The 17,480-nt window shown below is 44.0% G+C and overlaps 1 protein-coding gene and 1 long non-coding RNA gene across 2 annotated transcripts in view; both read left to right on the top strand.

The window, feature by feature from the left end:
• The first annotated feature begins 227 nt into the window (after positions 1 to 227).
• Positions 228 to 17,480, top strand: part of LOC310756655 (uncharacterized protein) — an 87,727-nt gene continuing 70,474 nt past the window's right edge. The window contains exons 1-2 of the mRNA XM_083601159.1: positions 228 to 235; positions 4,274 to 4,654. Coding sequence (XP_083457285.1) covers positions 4,289 to 4,654 — 366 coding nt within the window. The 5' untranslated portion in view covers positions 228 to 235; positions 4,274 to 4,288. The remainder of the gene's footprint in view (positions 236 to 4,273; positions 4,655 to 17,480) is intronic.
• LOC310757484 lies at positions 16,071 to 16,994 on the top strand. Its single transcript, XR_014545256.1, has 2 exons — positions 16,071 to 16,239; positions 16,526 to 16,994. It is a non-coding gene; the product is annotated as an uncharacterized lncRNA (long non-coding RNA).

Below are 17,480 nucleotides of genomic sequence, written 5' to 3'. Positions count from 1 at the left end.
AGCAGGGCGGTCTCGCAGCCCTCGCCTTGCAAGGGGGCGCATCCAGCCTTGCAGCCTCCCAGGGCCCAACCCACAGCCAGCGAGCTCCGATGCTCAGAGAGGCAGGAAACGGGGCCAGGCAGGGGGACTCGAGAGCGGCTGCACTTTCCTGTCCCCCGCCGAGGAGAGCGGAGGAGCAGCGGCCCGTGGCCTGGCGAGTTTCCCCGGAGAGGAGCCGGATTCCGAGGAGTCCGAGGTGCAGGAGGCGGGGGGGGGGGGGGAGAAGGAGAGCACGTGCGCCTGGCAGGATCGGGCCCGGAGTCCAGCTAGAGGCTGCAGGGCGCCCCCCAACCGGGCAGGAAGGGGAAGGGGCGCAGCTGAGGGGCAGGGCATCTGCAGGATGGCACAGGGGCAAACATCTCTGGCTCAGGCTGGCACGGACCCTGCCGGAGACCCTGGGGAGCTGCTCCCTTCAGTCCTGAGCTCAAGGGGCAGAATGAGGGGTCCAAGGCAGCTGCTGCTTCGCGATGGACGATGCATATAGTCGTCCCATGATCAGCGGCGTCGTTGGGGCTTTTGCCTCCCGGGGCGGTCACTGAGTGCCGCCCCTCTCCCTGTCCCTCACCAGGGAGCCCCGTCCTCCCTCCGCCCCGACTGTCCTTCTCTCTCGCCTGCTTCTGCCTCCCTGCGGGGGCTGCAAGGGCGATGAGTGGGTTCCGGGGGCCGCAGCACAGGCACAAGTTCCGCTCTCCCACCGGCGGAGAGGGAAGGGGAGGCAGGGGGGAATGGAAGAGCAGTGTAACAGGGAGGTGTCCCTCTCACCGTGCAGCCCCCTGACACCCTTTGCAGGCCACTACTCCTGCCCCCTTCCTCTGCCAGTGCCATTGATCAACCTATCGCCCTCCTTGGTGAATTAGTCTGATCGCCTTTGAAAGCTCTCTTTGCCACCACCATCACCGCATCTTGTGGCAATGATGTCCATCAGATTCATTTAGCAAGGAAATGGCTTCTTTTGTCAGCCCCAAATCAAGGTACACTGTGCCTACACATGGAGGTTCTGTTGATCTGTCATAGCTAATAAAACAGCTAAGAGATCTTTTCCCGGAGAACGCATCTGATCTTTTCCCAAGCTATCAAAGCTAGTGACCTTTTGTGTCTGTGTGTAAATAAGTGAGACAGGCTTAAGCTTGTTTCGCTAAAGGTTTTATCTTCCTTCTTTCCCAGTATTACAGCAGAGTTTTCAGATGAAGGCTGAGGGTTGAAGTGGGTGACAGTTTTGAGAATGCAGAGGAAAGGAGAATTCTTAAGAAGTGTGGCATATGGAAATGAATTAATGATAATAAAAACATTGAAGACAGTATTGTAAAAGACTGAGGAAGGCGAAATTGAAATTAGCTATTCATGTTCATGTCTTGAGCCAGACATCCTGGAGAGTGAAGTCAAATGGGCCTTAGAAAGCACTGCAAATAACAAGGCCAGTGGAAGTGATGGTATTCCAGCTGAACTATTTAAAATTTTAAAAGATGATGCTGTTAAGTTGCTACACTCAATATGCCAGCAAGTTTGGAAAACTCAGCAGTGGCCAGAGGATTGGAGAAGATTAGTCTACATCCCAATCCCAAAGAAAGGCAGTGCTAAAGAATGCTCCAACTACCGCACAATTGCACTCATTTCACACGCTAGCAAGGTTATGCTGAAAATTCTACAAGGCAGGCTTAAGCAGTATGTGGACCGAGAACTCCCAGAAGTGCAAGCTGGATTTAGAAGAGGCAGAGGAACCAGAGACCAAATTGCAAACATGCGCTGGATTATGGAGAAAGCTAGAGAGTTCTGCTTCATTGACTATGCAAAAGCCTTTGACTGTGTCAACCACAGCAAACTATGGCAAGTTCTTAAAGAAATGGGAGTGCCTGATCACCTCATCTGTCTCCTGAGAAATCTCTATGTGGGACAAGAAGCTACAGTTAGAACTGGATATGGAACAACTGATTGGTTCAAAATTGGGAAAGGAGTACGGCAAGGCTGTATTTTATCTCCCTGCTTATTTAACTTATATGCAGAATACATCATGCGAAAGGCTGGGCTGGATGAATCCCAAGCTGGAATTAAGATTGCCGGAAGAAATATCAACAACCTCAGATATGCAGATGACACAACCTTGATGGCAGAAAGTGAGGAGGAATTAAAGAACCTTTTATTGAGGGTGAAAGAGGAGAGCGCAAAATATGGTCTGAAGCTCAATCAAAAAAACGAAGATCATGGCCACTGGTCCCATCAACTCCTGGCAAATAGAAGGGGAAGAAATGGAGGCAGTGAGAGATTTTACTTTCTTGGGCTCCATGATCACTGCAGATGGTGACAGCAGTCACGAAATTAAAAGACGCGTGCTCCTTGGGAGAAAGGCGATGGCAAACCTAGACAGCATCTTAAAAAGCAGAGACATCACCTTGCCAACAAAGGTCCGTATAGTTAAAGCCATGGTTTTCCCCTTAGTAATGTATGGAAGCGAGAGCTGGACCATAAAGAAGGCTGATCGCCGAAGAATTGATGCTTTTGAATTATGGTGCTGGAGGAGACTCTTGAGAGTCCCATGGACTGCAAGAAGATCAAACGTGTCCATTCTTAAGGAAATCAGCCCTGAGTGCTTACTGGAAGGACAGATCATGAAGCTGAGGCTCCAATACTTTGGCCACCTCATGAGAAGAGAAGACTCTCTGTAAAAGACCCTGATGTTGGGAAAGATGGAGGGCACAAGGAGAAGGGGACGACAGAGGACGAGATGGTTGGATGGTGTTCTTGAAGCTACCAGCATGAGTTTGATCAAACTGCAGGAGGCAGTGAAGGACAGAAGTGCCTGGCGTGCTCTGGTCCATGGGGTCACGAAGAGGCAGACACGACTAAACGACTAAACAACAACAACAACAACAATTTATGTTCAGATTATTACTCCTTTCATTTCTATACTGCTTCATATTTTTAAGAAAAACATCTAATTAGTAATTAGAGAGAAATCTCATTGCAGTTTGTGTCCATAGGATGTTGAGAACATTAACTGTAGAGTTCTCTCCTCCTGATAGTCTCAGATTTGATTGTTCTTTCCGATAGAGCAGGAGGAACGAAACATTTATGGGCTTAAAGCTGCATTGATTCTGGAGGCCACATTCCAGTGAGCTTTGTGGCCAATGTATGCACATGCATGCACACACAGAAAAGAGATGCAGATCATAAAGTCACATGCACACACGCCAGAGGTGCCGCACACACTCACCAGACATGTCATTTAGCATACATACAAGTCTTGCAAACACAATCAGCATGTTTAGACCTTCCAACCCCAGTCCTGGGGGGAGGAAAAATAAGAGCACAAGAAGACCCTTCTGAATTAGCAATGAGTTCTAAGAAAAAAGACCCTTCTGATTGTTCTTTAGAAATCCTCTTTAAAGAGCAGTCAGAGGGATCATTTATTTCCAGATCAGGGCTTTTACCCCATTTCAGCACTGTGCTGGTTTGTGCTGAAATTGGAGTTGAAAAGATCTCTCTAAGGGCCCCTTACGCATCTTTCTCTCCAGGACAGACAGAGATCTTCTTCCTATGATCAGATCAGGAGATGCAAACGGCAGGGACTAGCAGGACACACCCTGAGGCTTGGCAAGCCATATGCAGCCAGTGGACTGCAAGGTAGAATGTCTTCTGTCAAGAGAGTTTGTGACCATCAAATTTAAAATATTTTGGATATTCCTTTTGTCCTTTTGTTCTTAGGCTGTGCAGATCCCATACATTTAAATCACGTGGCTTCCCCAGAGAACCACAGGACCTGTAGGTTATTGCTACAGTTCTCAACACCCCTAACAAACTGCAGCTCGCAGGATTTCTTGGGTGAAGTCATGTACTTTAAATGTTAGGTGGGTCTGTTGCAGCCTTAATCATATACAAAGATCTGTTGCTGCCTTTCCAACATGCTAGAAGTTGCAGCCAGGATCAGCATTCCCTGTCCACTGAACATGCTCAGTCCTCTCACTGGGTTGTTTTTGGATTCCCCCCCCCCTGCGTTGGTTCCCCCACCCCCAAATATTATTTGTACTTCCATAAACCTTGATGTTTCCCCCAGTCTTTGAATAACTTCCCCTCGTCCCTGGGTGGAGCCGTTTGGGTGACATAATGATTGTCATTCACAGCCTGAACATCAGAAATAGAAAGAGTAATAATATATTTCAAAAACTGGCAAATGGTTAAAAAATGTGCTTTTGTTTTTATTCTTGAGTTTTATTTTACTTTGTGTTTATTTCTTTTCCAGCAGGGTGGCATAAAAATGGAAGAGCAGGGACCCAGGAGACCCATTCAAAGGGAGAGACTGGAGTGCAAAGGAAAGAAACCTCCTGCCGGCCAAGTTGGGACCATCAGGGATCTTCTGCCTCGGGCAGATTTATGTCAAATTAAGCAGGAGGCAGAGGAGGGGCAGCCGCAGCAGCACAGGGAGGCCCAGAAGCAGGATTTCCTGAAGACGATGCAGCCCCCTCGTTCAAAGTGGGAAACCCCACAGGCTCCCAGTCCTCCCCACTCCGGGGATGGTGTCCTCTCCTTCAGGGGAGCTGCGGATGCCAGTCGGTGGCCCAGTGGGAGAGCAGGGGGGACAGACAAGACCCTGCTCCCAGACACTGAGGGGCTTCTGGGAAAGGTAAGTGCCCTCCTCTCACCTGGGTTTCCAGCACCTGGAGGTCACAGGTCCAGTGCCTCTCGACATGGAGGTTCTGTTTAGCTGTGGTGGTGAATATTCCTCCTCCCTGCACTTTCTCTCTAATCCACTTTTAAAAGGCTTGCTAGACCAAACTTTCTTACACATGGGAGGTTTGCGATCATATCTCCTGATGTTGTTACTTTCATCAGAGCAGAAGCTGTGTGAGAAGAGGTGACCTTCCACCAACCCCCTTTTTCCTCCTCTAAATTGCCTTCATTTCCAAAATGCTCTTTTCTCCCCACTGAGGTAAAAATCTTGGCACGTCTTGCAGCCTCAGCGATCCCATGTGTACTTGCATTAAATAACACTGGCCTACCTTGCAAGGTTGTTGCAAGATTTATTAAGATAATGGCCAGGTTCAGATGACTGAATCACATTCTAAAAAGCTGGGTTACAAATAAGCACAGTTTTTAATGCATTGCTGCAGCAAAGTTATGCTAAAGCCTAAGTTTAAAACAAAAAACTCTAGCCGCCACCACCACAGTCTCCTGGCCCCCACAATCAGAATGCATCACTCCAGGAAGGACTCCCACCCAACCTTTAGTGTGAGAGGGCGAAAGAAAAAGACTCCGCATGGGTAGTTGCACAAATTTACCAGCTGTGGTCCTGCACTGGCAGCGAGGCTAACAAACAGGGGAGCTGGGAATGTGCTGGTCCCGTATCTCCCTGCATCTGCCTCCTGACCTAATTGTCCCACCCTACCTCATGATTGGGCCGGCCCTGATGGGGAACTGTGATGAAGCCGTAACTAACTTTACATTTTGCCCAAACCAGGAAACTACAGCTGCCAGCTTTGGAACAAGCTGGGATATTAAGCTAACTTCAAACTGTGCTTGGTGAAAACAGGAAACTCTGGCTGATCAGTGGCTTCGTGGTTTGACTGATCTCACTGATAGCAGTAAAAATAGGAAGCCCTGTTGCTTTTGAAGGGGTTGTTTGGACAGAGTCTCTGATCAGCATGCCTAGCAGAACAGGCTTAAAAAGGTAAAGGGACCCCTGACCATTAGGTCCAGTCATGACCGACTCTGGGGTTGTGGCACTCATCTCGCTTTACTGGCCGAGGGAGCCAGCGTACACCTTCCAGGCCAGCATGACTAAGCCGCTTCTTGCGAACCAGAGCAGTGCATGGAAACACCGTTTACCTTCCCACCGGAGGTGTGCCTATTTATCTACTTGCATTTGACGTGCTTTCGAACTGCTAGGTTGGCAGGAGCAGGGACCGAGCAATGGGAGCTCAACCCGTCGCGGGGATTTGAACTGCCAGCCTTCTGATCGGCAAGTCCTAGGCTCTGTGGTTTAACTCACAGCGCCATTCGCGTCCCAGGACAGGCTTAGGAAGCAATTATTATTATTATTATTATTATTATTATTATTATTATTATTTGCATCCTGGGTTGCCTCTGCCCATCTGGGTAGCTTCCAACAAAATAAAAACCATCAAAAATTTCCGTGTAAAAGGCTGCCTTCGGAAGTCTTCCATTTCGTAGAAATGGCCTTCGGTTTTAAAGAATCGCCCTCTTTAAGGAATCACATGGTGTAAACATGTATGTTGTCCTCTACGTCCAAACACACACAGACGCACACATAGTAGGAACAAGCAGTGCTTTAAAGTGCTTCTCTTGCAAACTTGCCATCTAAGTTGTTTACTCCTGACCAAAGCTCCTGTTTCCCAAAAGGACAGGAGGGGGAGCAGAGGAGGAAATGGATGGGTTTGAAGGCTCTTTCCCTCAGCCGCCTCTCTCCCCTGAGGAACAAGAGCAAAGGGTGTTTGCAGGGCAGGAGGCAGAGGAGGCGGCAGCGAGGGCAGAGGGAGCAGTGGGCGGATCCACTGCCTCTCCTAGGGGGTCCAGATGCAAGCAAGGGGCTTCCTTCTTCTCCATGCAAGGGCCACCCATGTATTCAGAGCAGTCCTTTGCAAATTTAAGTTCCAAGGGATCTACTCTCAGGCCACTAATGTGCATACCGTGCCAGGCTTAGGAAGGGAGGTGGCACAGGCAGGTGAAAGGAATTGCCAAAGGTGTTTGAAAATGGGTGGAGCTCTTGGGAAGTGGGTGCCCAATTGGGGCTTCTCCAGGGGCAGTAGAATGTCTTGGGCAGCAGAATCCCTGCAGGGGCTCTCAGACTCCCTTGGCTTCTTCTTCCCTCCCTCCCTCCCAGGAAGCTGCAACTTGCTCTGGATTCTGCGCTCCTCAGGAAGCTGAACCTGCAAACCTAGCTGAGACTGAACCTGCAACCCTGGCCAGGATGGAAGGAGGAAGATGGACGGTTGACCTGGTCAGGCTGTCTCCTGCATCCCTCCCCACAACCTCTGAGCATTCCCTCCCAGGACCCTTGGAGAAATCTGGTGAGTTCCAGGGGAGAGGAGATGGGGACAGGGATGGATGGATGGTGGAGGGAGAAAGAGGAAAAGATGGAGAGGAGACAAATGGAAGGAAGTTCCTGACATTAAGAAGGAAAGAGTGAGGCCTTCTCCGAAGCAGCTCTTTGTTTCTTGAATCCTTTTCCTAAAGTAGTGGGGCCAGATTTTCTTCCGCCAGGCTTTGAAATCTTAGGTGTTATTTCCATGGCAGGAATAATTGATGATAATGATGTTGCACACCAATCCTGAAAAATGGGTGAAGGGGAATGGAAATGTTTCCCATAATTATTTATAATTAATGTATTTAAATTGTTTCTATTACTCTTATTTTTTATAGACAGGGTCAGAATGATACATTCCACCAGCATCAAAACACAATAGATGCATGCACCTCCCCAGTTTGGTGGGCTTAAGGGACAAGGGACAAAGGACCCGTTATCATGATACACAATTCCTGTGACTGGAGGCTCTGCACTTAGGATTGGGCATATAAAGTCCAATAGCGTCTGGTATTATAAGCAAACTGTGCAAACTTGCCAATCTTACAGACTGGGGTTGTTTGTGTGAGTGAGTGAGTGAGTGGGATAATAATTTTAGCGCCCCTGTGTAATGGCTTGGTTCTCCTGCACAGACATGAGACAACTCCAGTAGGAATTATCTCAGGTTTATTCCTCAAACTCACAAATCACTGTGGAGCTCAGTCTTCGGCCTGTTCATTCCAGCTTGCAGTTGCCGAGTCCTCCAGCAAAGAAGCCCCCACTTTCGCTTTCTTTTCCCCTCTTCTCACAGATTCTCTCGAGCCTACGATTTTTTGGACAGGCTATTTCCGGGGTCTCTTTGTCAGAGCTCAAACTGGAGATAACAGTCTGTGCCCCCACCCCCCCGTCACCCCCTCTTCCTGCTCTTTGTTCTTTGCTCCTGCTGCAGCTTGGCTGCTCCTCCCCTGCTTCACATTCCAAGCCTCAGCTTCAGCATGTGTCCTTCCAGTGAGCACTCAGGGCTAATTTCCTTAAGAATGGATGCGTTTGATCTTCTTGCAGTCCATGGGACTCTCAAGAGTCTCCTCCAGCACCATAATTCAAAAGCATCAATTCTTCGGCGATCAGCCTTCTTTATGGTCCGGCTCTCACTTGCATACATCACTACTGGGAAAACCATAGCTTTAACTATACGGACCTTTGTTGGCAAGGTGATGTCTCTGCTTTTTAAGATGCTATCTAGGTTTGTCATTGCTTTTCTCCCAAGAAGCAGGCGCTTTTTAATTTCGTGACTGCTGTCACCATCTGCAGTGATCATGGAGCCCAAGAAAGTAAAATCTCTCACTGCCTCGATTTCTTCCCCTTCTATTTGCCAGGAGGTGATGGGACCAGTGGCCATCATCTTCGGTTTTTTGATGTTGAGCTTCAGACCATATTTTGCGGTCTCCTCTTTCACCCTCATTAAGAGGTTAATTCCTCCTCGCTTTCTGCCATCAAGGTTGTGTCATCTGCATATCTGAGGTTGTTGATATTTCTTCCGGCAATCTTAATTCTGGCTTGGGATTCATCCACTCCAGCCTTTCGCATGTTGAATTCCGCATATAAGTTAAATAAGCGGGGAGCAATATACAACCTTGTTGTAAAGGTAAAGTAAAGGTACCCCTGCCCGTACGGGCCAGTCTTGCCAGACTCTAGGGTTGTGCGCTCACCTCACTCTATAGGCCGGGAGCCAGCGCTGTCCGCAGACACTTCCAGGTCATGTGGCTAGCGTGACAAGCTGCATCTGGCAAGCCAGCGCAGCACACGGAACGCCGTTTACCTTCCCGCTAGTAAGCGGTCCCTATTTATCTACTTGCACCCAGGGGTGCTTTCGAACTGCTAAGTTGGCAGGCACTGGGACCGAACGACGGGAGCGCACCTCGCCGCGGGGATTTGAACCGCCGACCTTGTTGTACTCTTTCCCAATTTTTTTTTTATAATAATATTTTATTAAGTTTAACAATAAGGAAAGACATCACCAAACAAAGGACAATAAAAGCACAAAACCAAGATTTCACAATACATAAAATACATAAAATACAAACATTTAACCTAAAAAAGAAAAAAAGAAAAGAAGAAAAAAAAACACCAGTCAACACACAAAAGTAAAATAAGAAAAAACACAAATCACTCTTTTCTAATTATTCAACATTGATTAACTTATTTTCCTGACTTCCTCACGTCTCCCTTTTTTGTATCCCTTTTTGACAGTTGGTTCAGCAAATTCATATCCTACCACTTTGTCCTTAAGTATCCTACCTCCCAAATTTATAATTTCAAACTTTTACTCTCGTCACTAAAACCCCTTCATTTCATATCAATGTCATCAGCATCCATACATTTTACACTGCTTCTGTAAATAAATTTTAAATTTCCTCCAATCTTCTTCCACCAACTCTTCTCCCTGGTCTCGGATTCTGCCAGTCATCTCAGCCATTTCCATATAGTCGATTACTTGCATCTGCCATTCTTCCAAGGTGGGTAGTTCTTGTGTCTTCCAATGCTTTGCAATGAGTATTCTTGTTGCTGCTGTAGCGTACATAAAAAAAGTTCTATCCTTCTTTGGCACCAATTGGCCAACTATGCCCAGGAGAAAGGCCTCTGGTTTCTTCACAAAAGTGTATTTGAATATCTTTTTCAATTCATTATAAATCATCTCCCAGAAAGCCTTGATCCTCGGGCACGTCCACCAAAGGTGAAAGAATGTGCCTTCAATTTCTTTACATTTCCAACATTTATTATCAGGCAAATGGTAAATTTTTGCAAGCTTGACTGGGGTCATGTACCACCTGTACGTCATTTTCATAATATTCTCTCTTAAGGCATTACATGCCGTAAATTTAATCCCAGTGGTCCACAACTGCTCCCAGTCAGCAAACATAATATTGTGTCCTATATCTTGTGCCCATTTAATCATGGCAGATTTTACCGTTTCTTCCTCAGTACTCCATTTCAACAGCAAATTATACATTCTTGATAATATCTTAGCATTGGGTTCTAGCAATTCTGTTTCCAACTTTGATTTTTCCACCTGGAAACCAATTTTTCTGTCTTGATTATAAACCTCTCTTATTTGAAAATAATGTAACCAGTCTCGCACCTTCCCTTTAAGCTTCTCATAACTCTGCAATTTCAGCTTGTCACCTTCCTGTTCCAAAATTTCACAATACTTTGGCCATTTAGCCTCCATATTAAGTTTTTTCATAGCTTTCGCTTCCATAGGTGATAACCACCTTGGAGTTTTATTCTCCAAAAAATCTTTATATCTTATCCAGACATTAAATAGTGCTTTCCTGACAATATGGTTTTTGAATGCTTTATGCGCTTTAACCTTGTCATACCACAAATATGCATGCCACCCGAATACATTATCATAGCCTTCAATATCTAGAATATCAGTGTTCTCAAGAAGTAGCCATTCCTTCAACCAGCAAAAAGCTGCTGATTCATAGTAAAGTCTAAGTTCCGGCAGGGCAACCCCCCCTCTGTCTTTAGCATCCGTAAGTATCTTAAGTTTTATTCTGGGCTTTTTGCCCTGCCAGACAAATCTAGAGATATCTCTTTGCCACCTCTTGAAACAGTCCATCTTGTCAATAATTTGCAGTGATTGAAACAAAAACAGCATTCTCGGCAATTCATTCATCTTAGTAACAGCAATTCGACCAAATTTCTAAATCTTTCTTCACTTCTGACCAACATTTCTCATAATTATCTTTAAATAAATTTACATTCTTAGCAGTCATGTTCACCCCCAAGTATTTTACCTTCTTTACCAATGTTAAATCTGTCTCTTTCTGAAACCTCTCTCTCTCCATTGGCGTCAGGTTTTTCTCCAAAACCTTAGTTTTAAACTTATTTAACTTGAAGCCTGCCACATGACCAAACTCCTGGATTAATTCTAGAGCCCTCTTGGTACTAGGTACTGGCTCTTGTAATGTCAATACAAGATCATCTGCGAAGGCTTTAAGTTTATATTGTTTAGCTCCGACCTGAATACCATGAATCAACTGGTCCCTTCTGATCATATTTAGCAAAACCTCCAGGACCGAAATAAAAAGCAATGGGGAAATTGGGCAGCCTTGTCGTGTCCCTTTCTCAATTTTAAATTCTTCTGTCACTATGTTGTTAACTATAAGTTTTGCCTTTTGTTCAGAATAAATCGCACCTATACCATTTTCAAAATTTTGACCAACCCCCATCCCCTGCAGGTTTCTCTTCATAAAAATCCAAGAGATGTTGTCAAAAGCTTTCTCCGCATCCACGAATATCAAAACCGCTTTTGTATTGATATTCACTTGTAACTTTTCCAAAATGTTAATTACATTTCTCATATTATCAGATAAATGCCTACCAGGGAGAAAGCCAGCCTGATCTTTATGTATCATTTCTGCTAAAACTTTTTTAAGTCTTTTAGCCAAAATATCAGCAAAGATTTTATAATCCACATTGAGCAGAGATATGGGGCGATAGTTCTTAAGTTGTGTCTTCTCAGACTCAGTTTTAGGTATAAGTGTGATGAAGGCTTCTTTCCACGACTCCGGCGCCTTTTTCCCCTCCATAATTTCATTGCAAATCTCCTTTAGTGGTTGAATCAAATAGTCTTTCAAAGTTCTATAGTATTTAGAGGTTAATCCGTCAGGCCCTGGAGATTTTCCCAATTGCATAGTCTGGATGGCACCTTCAACCTCTTGTTCTGATATTTTAGAGTTCAACAATAATTTATTTTCTTGAGAAATTTTTTGTAATCCATTGGTTTCCAGAAATTGATCAATTTTAGTCTCTGTCTGTGGCCCTTGTGTATAAAGTTGTTTAAAATATTTAAAAATTGTTTAAAATATCTGCTGAAATGGAATACACAAGATGAAACGGTCAAATCGGCTATGATTAAATGGGCTCAGGACATTGGTCATAATATTTTGTTTGCTGATTGGGAAAAGTTGTGGACCACCGGGATAAAATTTACGGCATGTAATGCCCTAAGAGAAAATATTATGAAAATGATATATAGGTGGTACATAACCCCAGTCAAGCTCGCAAAGATTTACCATTTGCCTGATAATAAATGTTGGAAATGTAAAGAAAAGGAAGGTACATTTTTTCACCTTTGGTGGACGTGCCCGAAGATTAAGGCATTCTGGGAAATGATCTACAATGAACTTAAAAAGGTATTTAAATATACTTTCCCTAAGAAACCAGAGGCCTTTCTCTTGGGTATTGTCGGCCAAGGGGTGTTAAAGACGGATATAACTTTCTTTATGTATGCTACAACAGCAGCTAGAATACTTATTGCGAAGTACTGGAAGACACAAGAATTACCCACATTGGAAGAATGGCAGATGAAGGTGATAGACTACATGGGTTTGGCAGAAATGACGAGCAGATTCCGAAACCAGGGAAGAGAAGCAGCGCAAGAAGAATGGAAAAAGTTTAAGGACTATTTAAAGAAATATTATAAAATTAATGAAAGTTAGAATGATGTTGGACTGGAAAGTAAAAGGTTACTATTAGCAATGGTTAAGACAAGGAAAATAAGGAAGATTAGTTTAAACTTAATTTAAAATAAGGGAAGATTTGCTGAGTAATTGATAAGAATTTGGAATACAGAAAAGGGAGGCATGAGGAAGTCGGGGAAGAAAGGTATATGAAATTGTGATATGAAATGGTACATGTTTTATGTTTTGTTTTTGTTTTTTTTTGTCTGTTTATGTATGTTTGTGATGTTATAAAAACACTTAATAAAAAAATTATTTATTAAAAAAAACAAACTCTGGAAGCAGTTTCTGATTTCCTGTGGGTTTTGTATGTTCCTTCCATTGACTTCAAGATTAGTCACAGTATTTAACTTGTGTCTTTTCTTCAATTGCCATGCTAACAGTTTCCCACATTTATTAGCAGATTCAAAAGTCTTGTGTCTCATCTGTTTAATTTTCCATTCTATCTCCTGATTTGTCATTTTCATATATTGTGCTTGGTAAAATTTAATCTCTCTCAAAATCTCCTGCGACTTTGGTTTAGCTCTAAGCTTCTTCTCTCCTTTTATTTTTTCCAGGATCTTTCCCTTTTTCTCATCTTGAGTTCTCTTTTTTATCGCATTCTGCTGAATCAGGAATCCTCTCATAACGGCTTTACTTGCATCCCAGATTACCCTTTTTTCCACTGATGTCTTCAAATTTATCTCAAAATAGTCTTTCACAATTTTTTGGGCCTTCCTAATAATTTCTGGATCTCTGAACAAGGTGTCATTCATCCTCCATCTGAAGGAACCGGTCGGTGTTAGTTTCATTTCCAGTTTCATGGGATTATGGTCGGAGCAAGTTTTTGGACAGATTTCTGCCTTTCGGATCTTTGGAGCCATTCCTCTAGTTATCCAGATTTGGTCAATTCTTGTCCATGTCTTTTTGGCTTCAGAAAAGAAGGTCCCTTCTTTACTTAGGGGGTTCTTTGTTCTCCAAGTATCAATTAAGTCCATATTGTCTGTCATTTCAAAAAAAGATTTCGGTAGTCTTCCATCTTTTGTTATTACTTGTCTATCTGACTTGTCCATATTTGTCGAAACCACTCCATTCATATCTCCAAGCATAATGATGTTACAGTCCATAAAGTCCAACAACGTCTCATGCAGTTTCTTTAAAAAATCTGATTTCCCGTCATTTGGTGCACAGACACCTACTATCAAGAATTTCTCTCCTTGGGCCTGTATTTCAATTGCCACAAATCTTCCTTGTTCATCTTTAAAAACAAATTTTGGGAATAAACTTTCTTTCGCGTAGATCACCACTCCTCTCTTCTTGACTTTATCTGATGAAATAAATTCTTGACCCAATCTTTTGTTAATCAGTACTTTCCTATGTGTTCTAATCACATGAGTTTCTTGTAAACAAATCAAGTCCAAGTTTTCTTTTTTCAATAAGTGAAAAATTCTTTTCCTCTTGTCAGGGGAGTTCAAACCCCGGATATTCCAACTTAGTGCTTGCAGAGACATTGTGATGTTATTCTGTAGTCCCACCGACTGCTCCCAACGATTGTTCTTGGTCAGTGGGTGGTATTGCTTTTTCTGATTTTTCTAAGCCTGATGGTGGGATCCCTTTGTCCAGGGCTCCTGGTCTTGATGGCTTCGGTTCTTTTTCTGCCTCTTTCTGTAGGTCTTCCTCGTGGTAGTTCAAAAATCTCACTTTATCCTCCTCTGATCTTATCTTCACTTTTTTCCCTTTATAGTTAAAGGACAGGCCCTGGGGGAACTCCCACCTAAAAATAATGTTGTTTCTTCTTAACAGTTGAACTAAGTCACCGTAGTTGGCTCTCAAGTCCAGTAGATATTTTGGTATATCTCGGAAAATTTCAATTCTCCAATCTTTTATCACCAATGGATTCTTATAGTGGAGGCTCAATATTTTGTCTCTCTCTTCTTTAGATCTTAGTGAAATCAAACAGTCTCTCACTTGGTTCTTTCTTCCCCCTTTACCAATTCTGAAGGCACTCACTATCTTAAAATCTTTATCTGACTCAAGGTCCCAAAATTCCTCAAACTCCTGTGTAAGAAAGTCACGCAAATCACCTCCTTCCACGTCCGGTACTGCTCTGATTCTTAAATTATTCTGTTTATCTCTAAGTTCAATTAGAGATAGTTGGGCCTTATGTTCCTCCAATTGTATACTCTGGTTTCTCTTCAGATTGTATAAATCTTTCGCCTTTTTATGTTCCTCCAATTGCTTATTAATTGGAGATATCTTTCCCTCTACCTCTGTCACTTTCTCTTTTGCTTCTTCAGCAATTTTCCTTGTCTCTTTAGATTCCTGGAGCAGCCGGTCTATAGCCTGTGTATTGGAGCTAATGGTTGTAGTGTTTAAATCAATTTTAGCTGACAACTTTTCCAAAGCTCCAAAAATTTTGTCAAGTGATGCAGTTAATGCCTCATCTGGGCCTGGTCCCTTTACTCCTATTTGCCCAGTGTCCTCTTTTTCTGAAACAGATGGGGCTACTATCGACTGTCTTCATTGCTGCTGCCTAGTTTTTATCCTGGATTTTTCCTGGGGCTTTTCCTGATCCATAGCTTTATCTTAAAGTCCCAAGGCCGTTCTCACAACTTGACTTGTTTTGTTATAAGAAAATTTCCAAGCCAGCTGCAGTGGAAATTCCCCAGCTATATCCCAAGCCTCCTCTAGGGGAGCACAATGGCAACTCTAAAGGCAGCAGTTCCAATTTTTCCACAGAAAAGCAACAATTACAAAGGAGGTCTTTCGATTCAGTTCAAATGCAGATTCCACACATAAAAGTTACAATGTCTTTAATCGGTGCAGTACTTTCCACTTTCCTGGCATACCAATATCAGGGATTAAGTGGTGGTCTCTTCTTTCCTTCCACTTTTCCCTTCAAAAAGCACTTTCTTCTCCTCCCCCCCCCCCCCCGCTCTGAAAGGGAGTTCTTAAATCTGGCATTAAAGTTTAGTCCTTTTAGCTCAATTTTCAAGGTTCTTAGTTCCAATAGTCTTTGCTTTAATATTGTCTACAAAACCGGAAAACGTACTTCCTTTTAGCGTCTTCCCGCTTCAGAGCCAAATTCAAGTCTTTTGTTCTAATCCAATTCAAAACCAAATTCAAGTCCTTTGTTCTGATCAAAGGAACAAATCCCTTGATCTTTTCAACTTTGAAAGTCTTACGGGTTGTAGTTTAAAAGCTGAATTTCAAGGAAGAAAGGACAGCGCTCCCCCCGGCAATGGCTGCAGCGGCTTCACTCCGCAGAAGTAGCGATCAACTCACAGTACCGCACCACCCCCTTTCCGCTCCGGAGCCCTTCGCGGGGTCCCTTTGCCACTTGGGGTGGCGCTTTTGGCACCCGCCGAGTCCCACGGCCGCAGGCTTCCCCCGCCTGCGGTTTTTTAAAGGGTCTCCGCTGCGCCGTAGCGGATAGACCCGATTTCCACGGAGCTTCTCCCTCGTAAATCAGAAGGAGACCTCCATTGCCGTTGGCGCCGCCTCCAATTTTGGACCAATCAGTTGTTCCATATCCAGTTCTAACTGTAGCTTCTTGTCCCACATATAGATTTCTTATGTTAAGGAAATTAGGGGGGGGGGACATCTTTAAAGTTATTAAATGTTACAGATATTATGCCTAAATGTATCCTTTCAACTTGACAGCTCAGGGAAGTTACCGTATTTTTTGCTCTGTAAAACTCACTTTTTCCCTCCTAAAAAGTAAGGGGAAATGTGTGGGGGTCTTATGGAGTGAATGCAGGCTGCACAGCTCTCACAGAAGCCAGAACAGCAAGAGGGATTGCTACTTTCACTGCACATTGCTGTTCTGGCTTCTGAGATTTTCTTGTTTTCCTTGTCCAAAAACTAGGTGCGTCTTGTGGTCTGGTGCGTCTTATAGAGCGAAAAATACGGTACCTAACTTTAAAAATAATATAAAATAATATAAAATCAACTCCTTTGCCAGTTTCCTCCATTCAAAAGCTATTTTCCTCTTGAAAAAGGACTCCAGGAAGTGTCCAGGGGTGACAATTGCTGAGCTGGGCCAAGGAAAGCCTAATCCCATCACCAAACTTGCCAAGGGGCCAGAAATGCAAAGGAAGTTCTATTGTACTTTAGGTGATGGGCCTTCAGAGGTGTTGGCCTATGCTAATCTTATACCTGAGTCTTGCCCTGACATGTCTGCTTATGCTAATCTTTTATCAAGGACTTGTCTGGACATGTATGCCAATGTTAGACTAGTGTAACCCCTGTCTACCCCTCCACTATTGTGACATGTCAGTGATGTAACACTCATATAGCGATGATGCTCTACGAACTGTATTCTGGGATATGGTGGGAAAGTTTTAAAAGTCTTTGTCACACCATGCTTGGGGTTCAAAATTCATCTTTGAACCTGTTGCGCAATAAACTTTGGTCTACAGCTATTTGCTCCAGTTGGTGGCTGGATTCCTTCCTTTATTCCGCAAGGGACCTGCGGGCTCTTCCCAACGAGCTGGTTTGACTGAACAGCCTCACACCTAGATTTTTCCATAACACTCAGGAGACAGATGAGGTGATCAGGCACTCCCATTTCTTTAAGAACTTGCCATAGTTTGCTGTGGTCGACACAGCCAAAGGCTTTTGTGTAGTCAGTGAAGCAGAAGTAGATGTTTTTATGGAACTCCCTAGCTTTCTCTATAATCCAGCGCATGTTTGTAATTTGGTCTCTGGTTCCTCTGCCCCTTCGAAATCCAGCTTGAACTTCTGGGAGTTCTCAATCCACATACTGCTTAAGCCTGCCTTGTAGAATTTTAAGCATAACCTTGCTAGTGTGTGAAATGAGCGCAATTGTGCGGTAGTTGGAACATTCTTTGGCACTGCCCTTCTTTGGGATTGGGATGTAGACTGACCTTCGCCAATCCTCTGGCCACTGCTGAGTT

The sequence above is a fragment of the Podarcis filfolensis genome, assembly GCF_964270895.1.
Source record: "Podarcis filfolensis genome assembly, chromosome: 2".
Taxonomy (NCBI): Eukaryota; Metazoa; Chordata; class Lepidosauria; order Squamata; family Lacertidae; genus Podarcis; species Podarcis filfolensis.
Note: the sequence above shows the minus strand (reverse complement) of the source record. Positions and strands in the feature narration are given on the sequence as shown.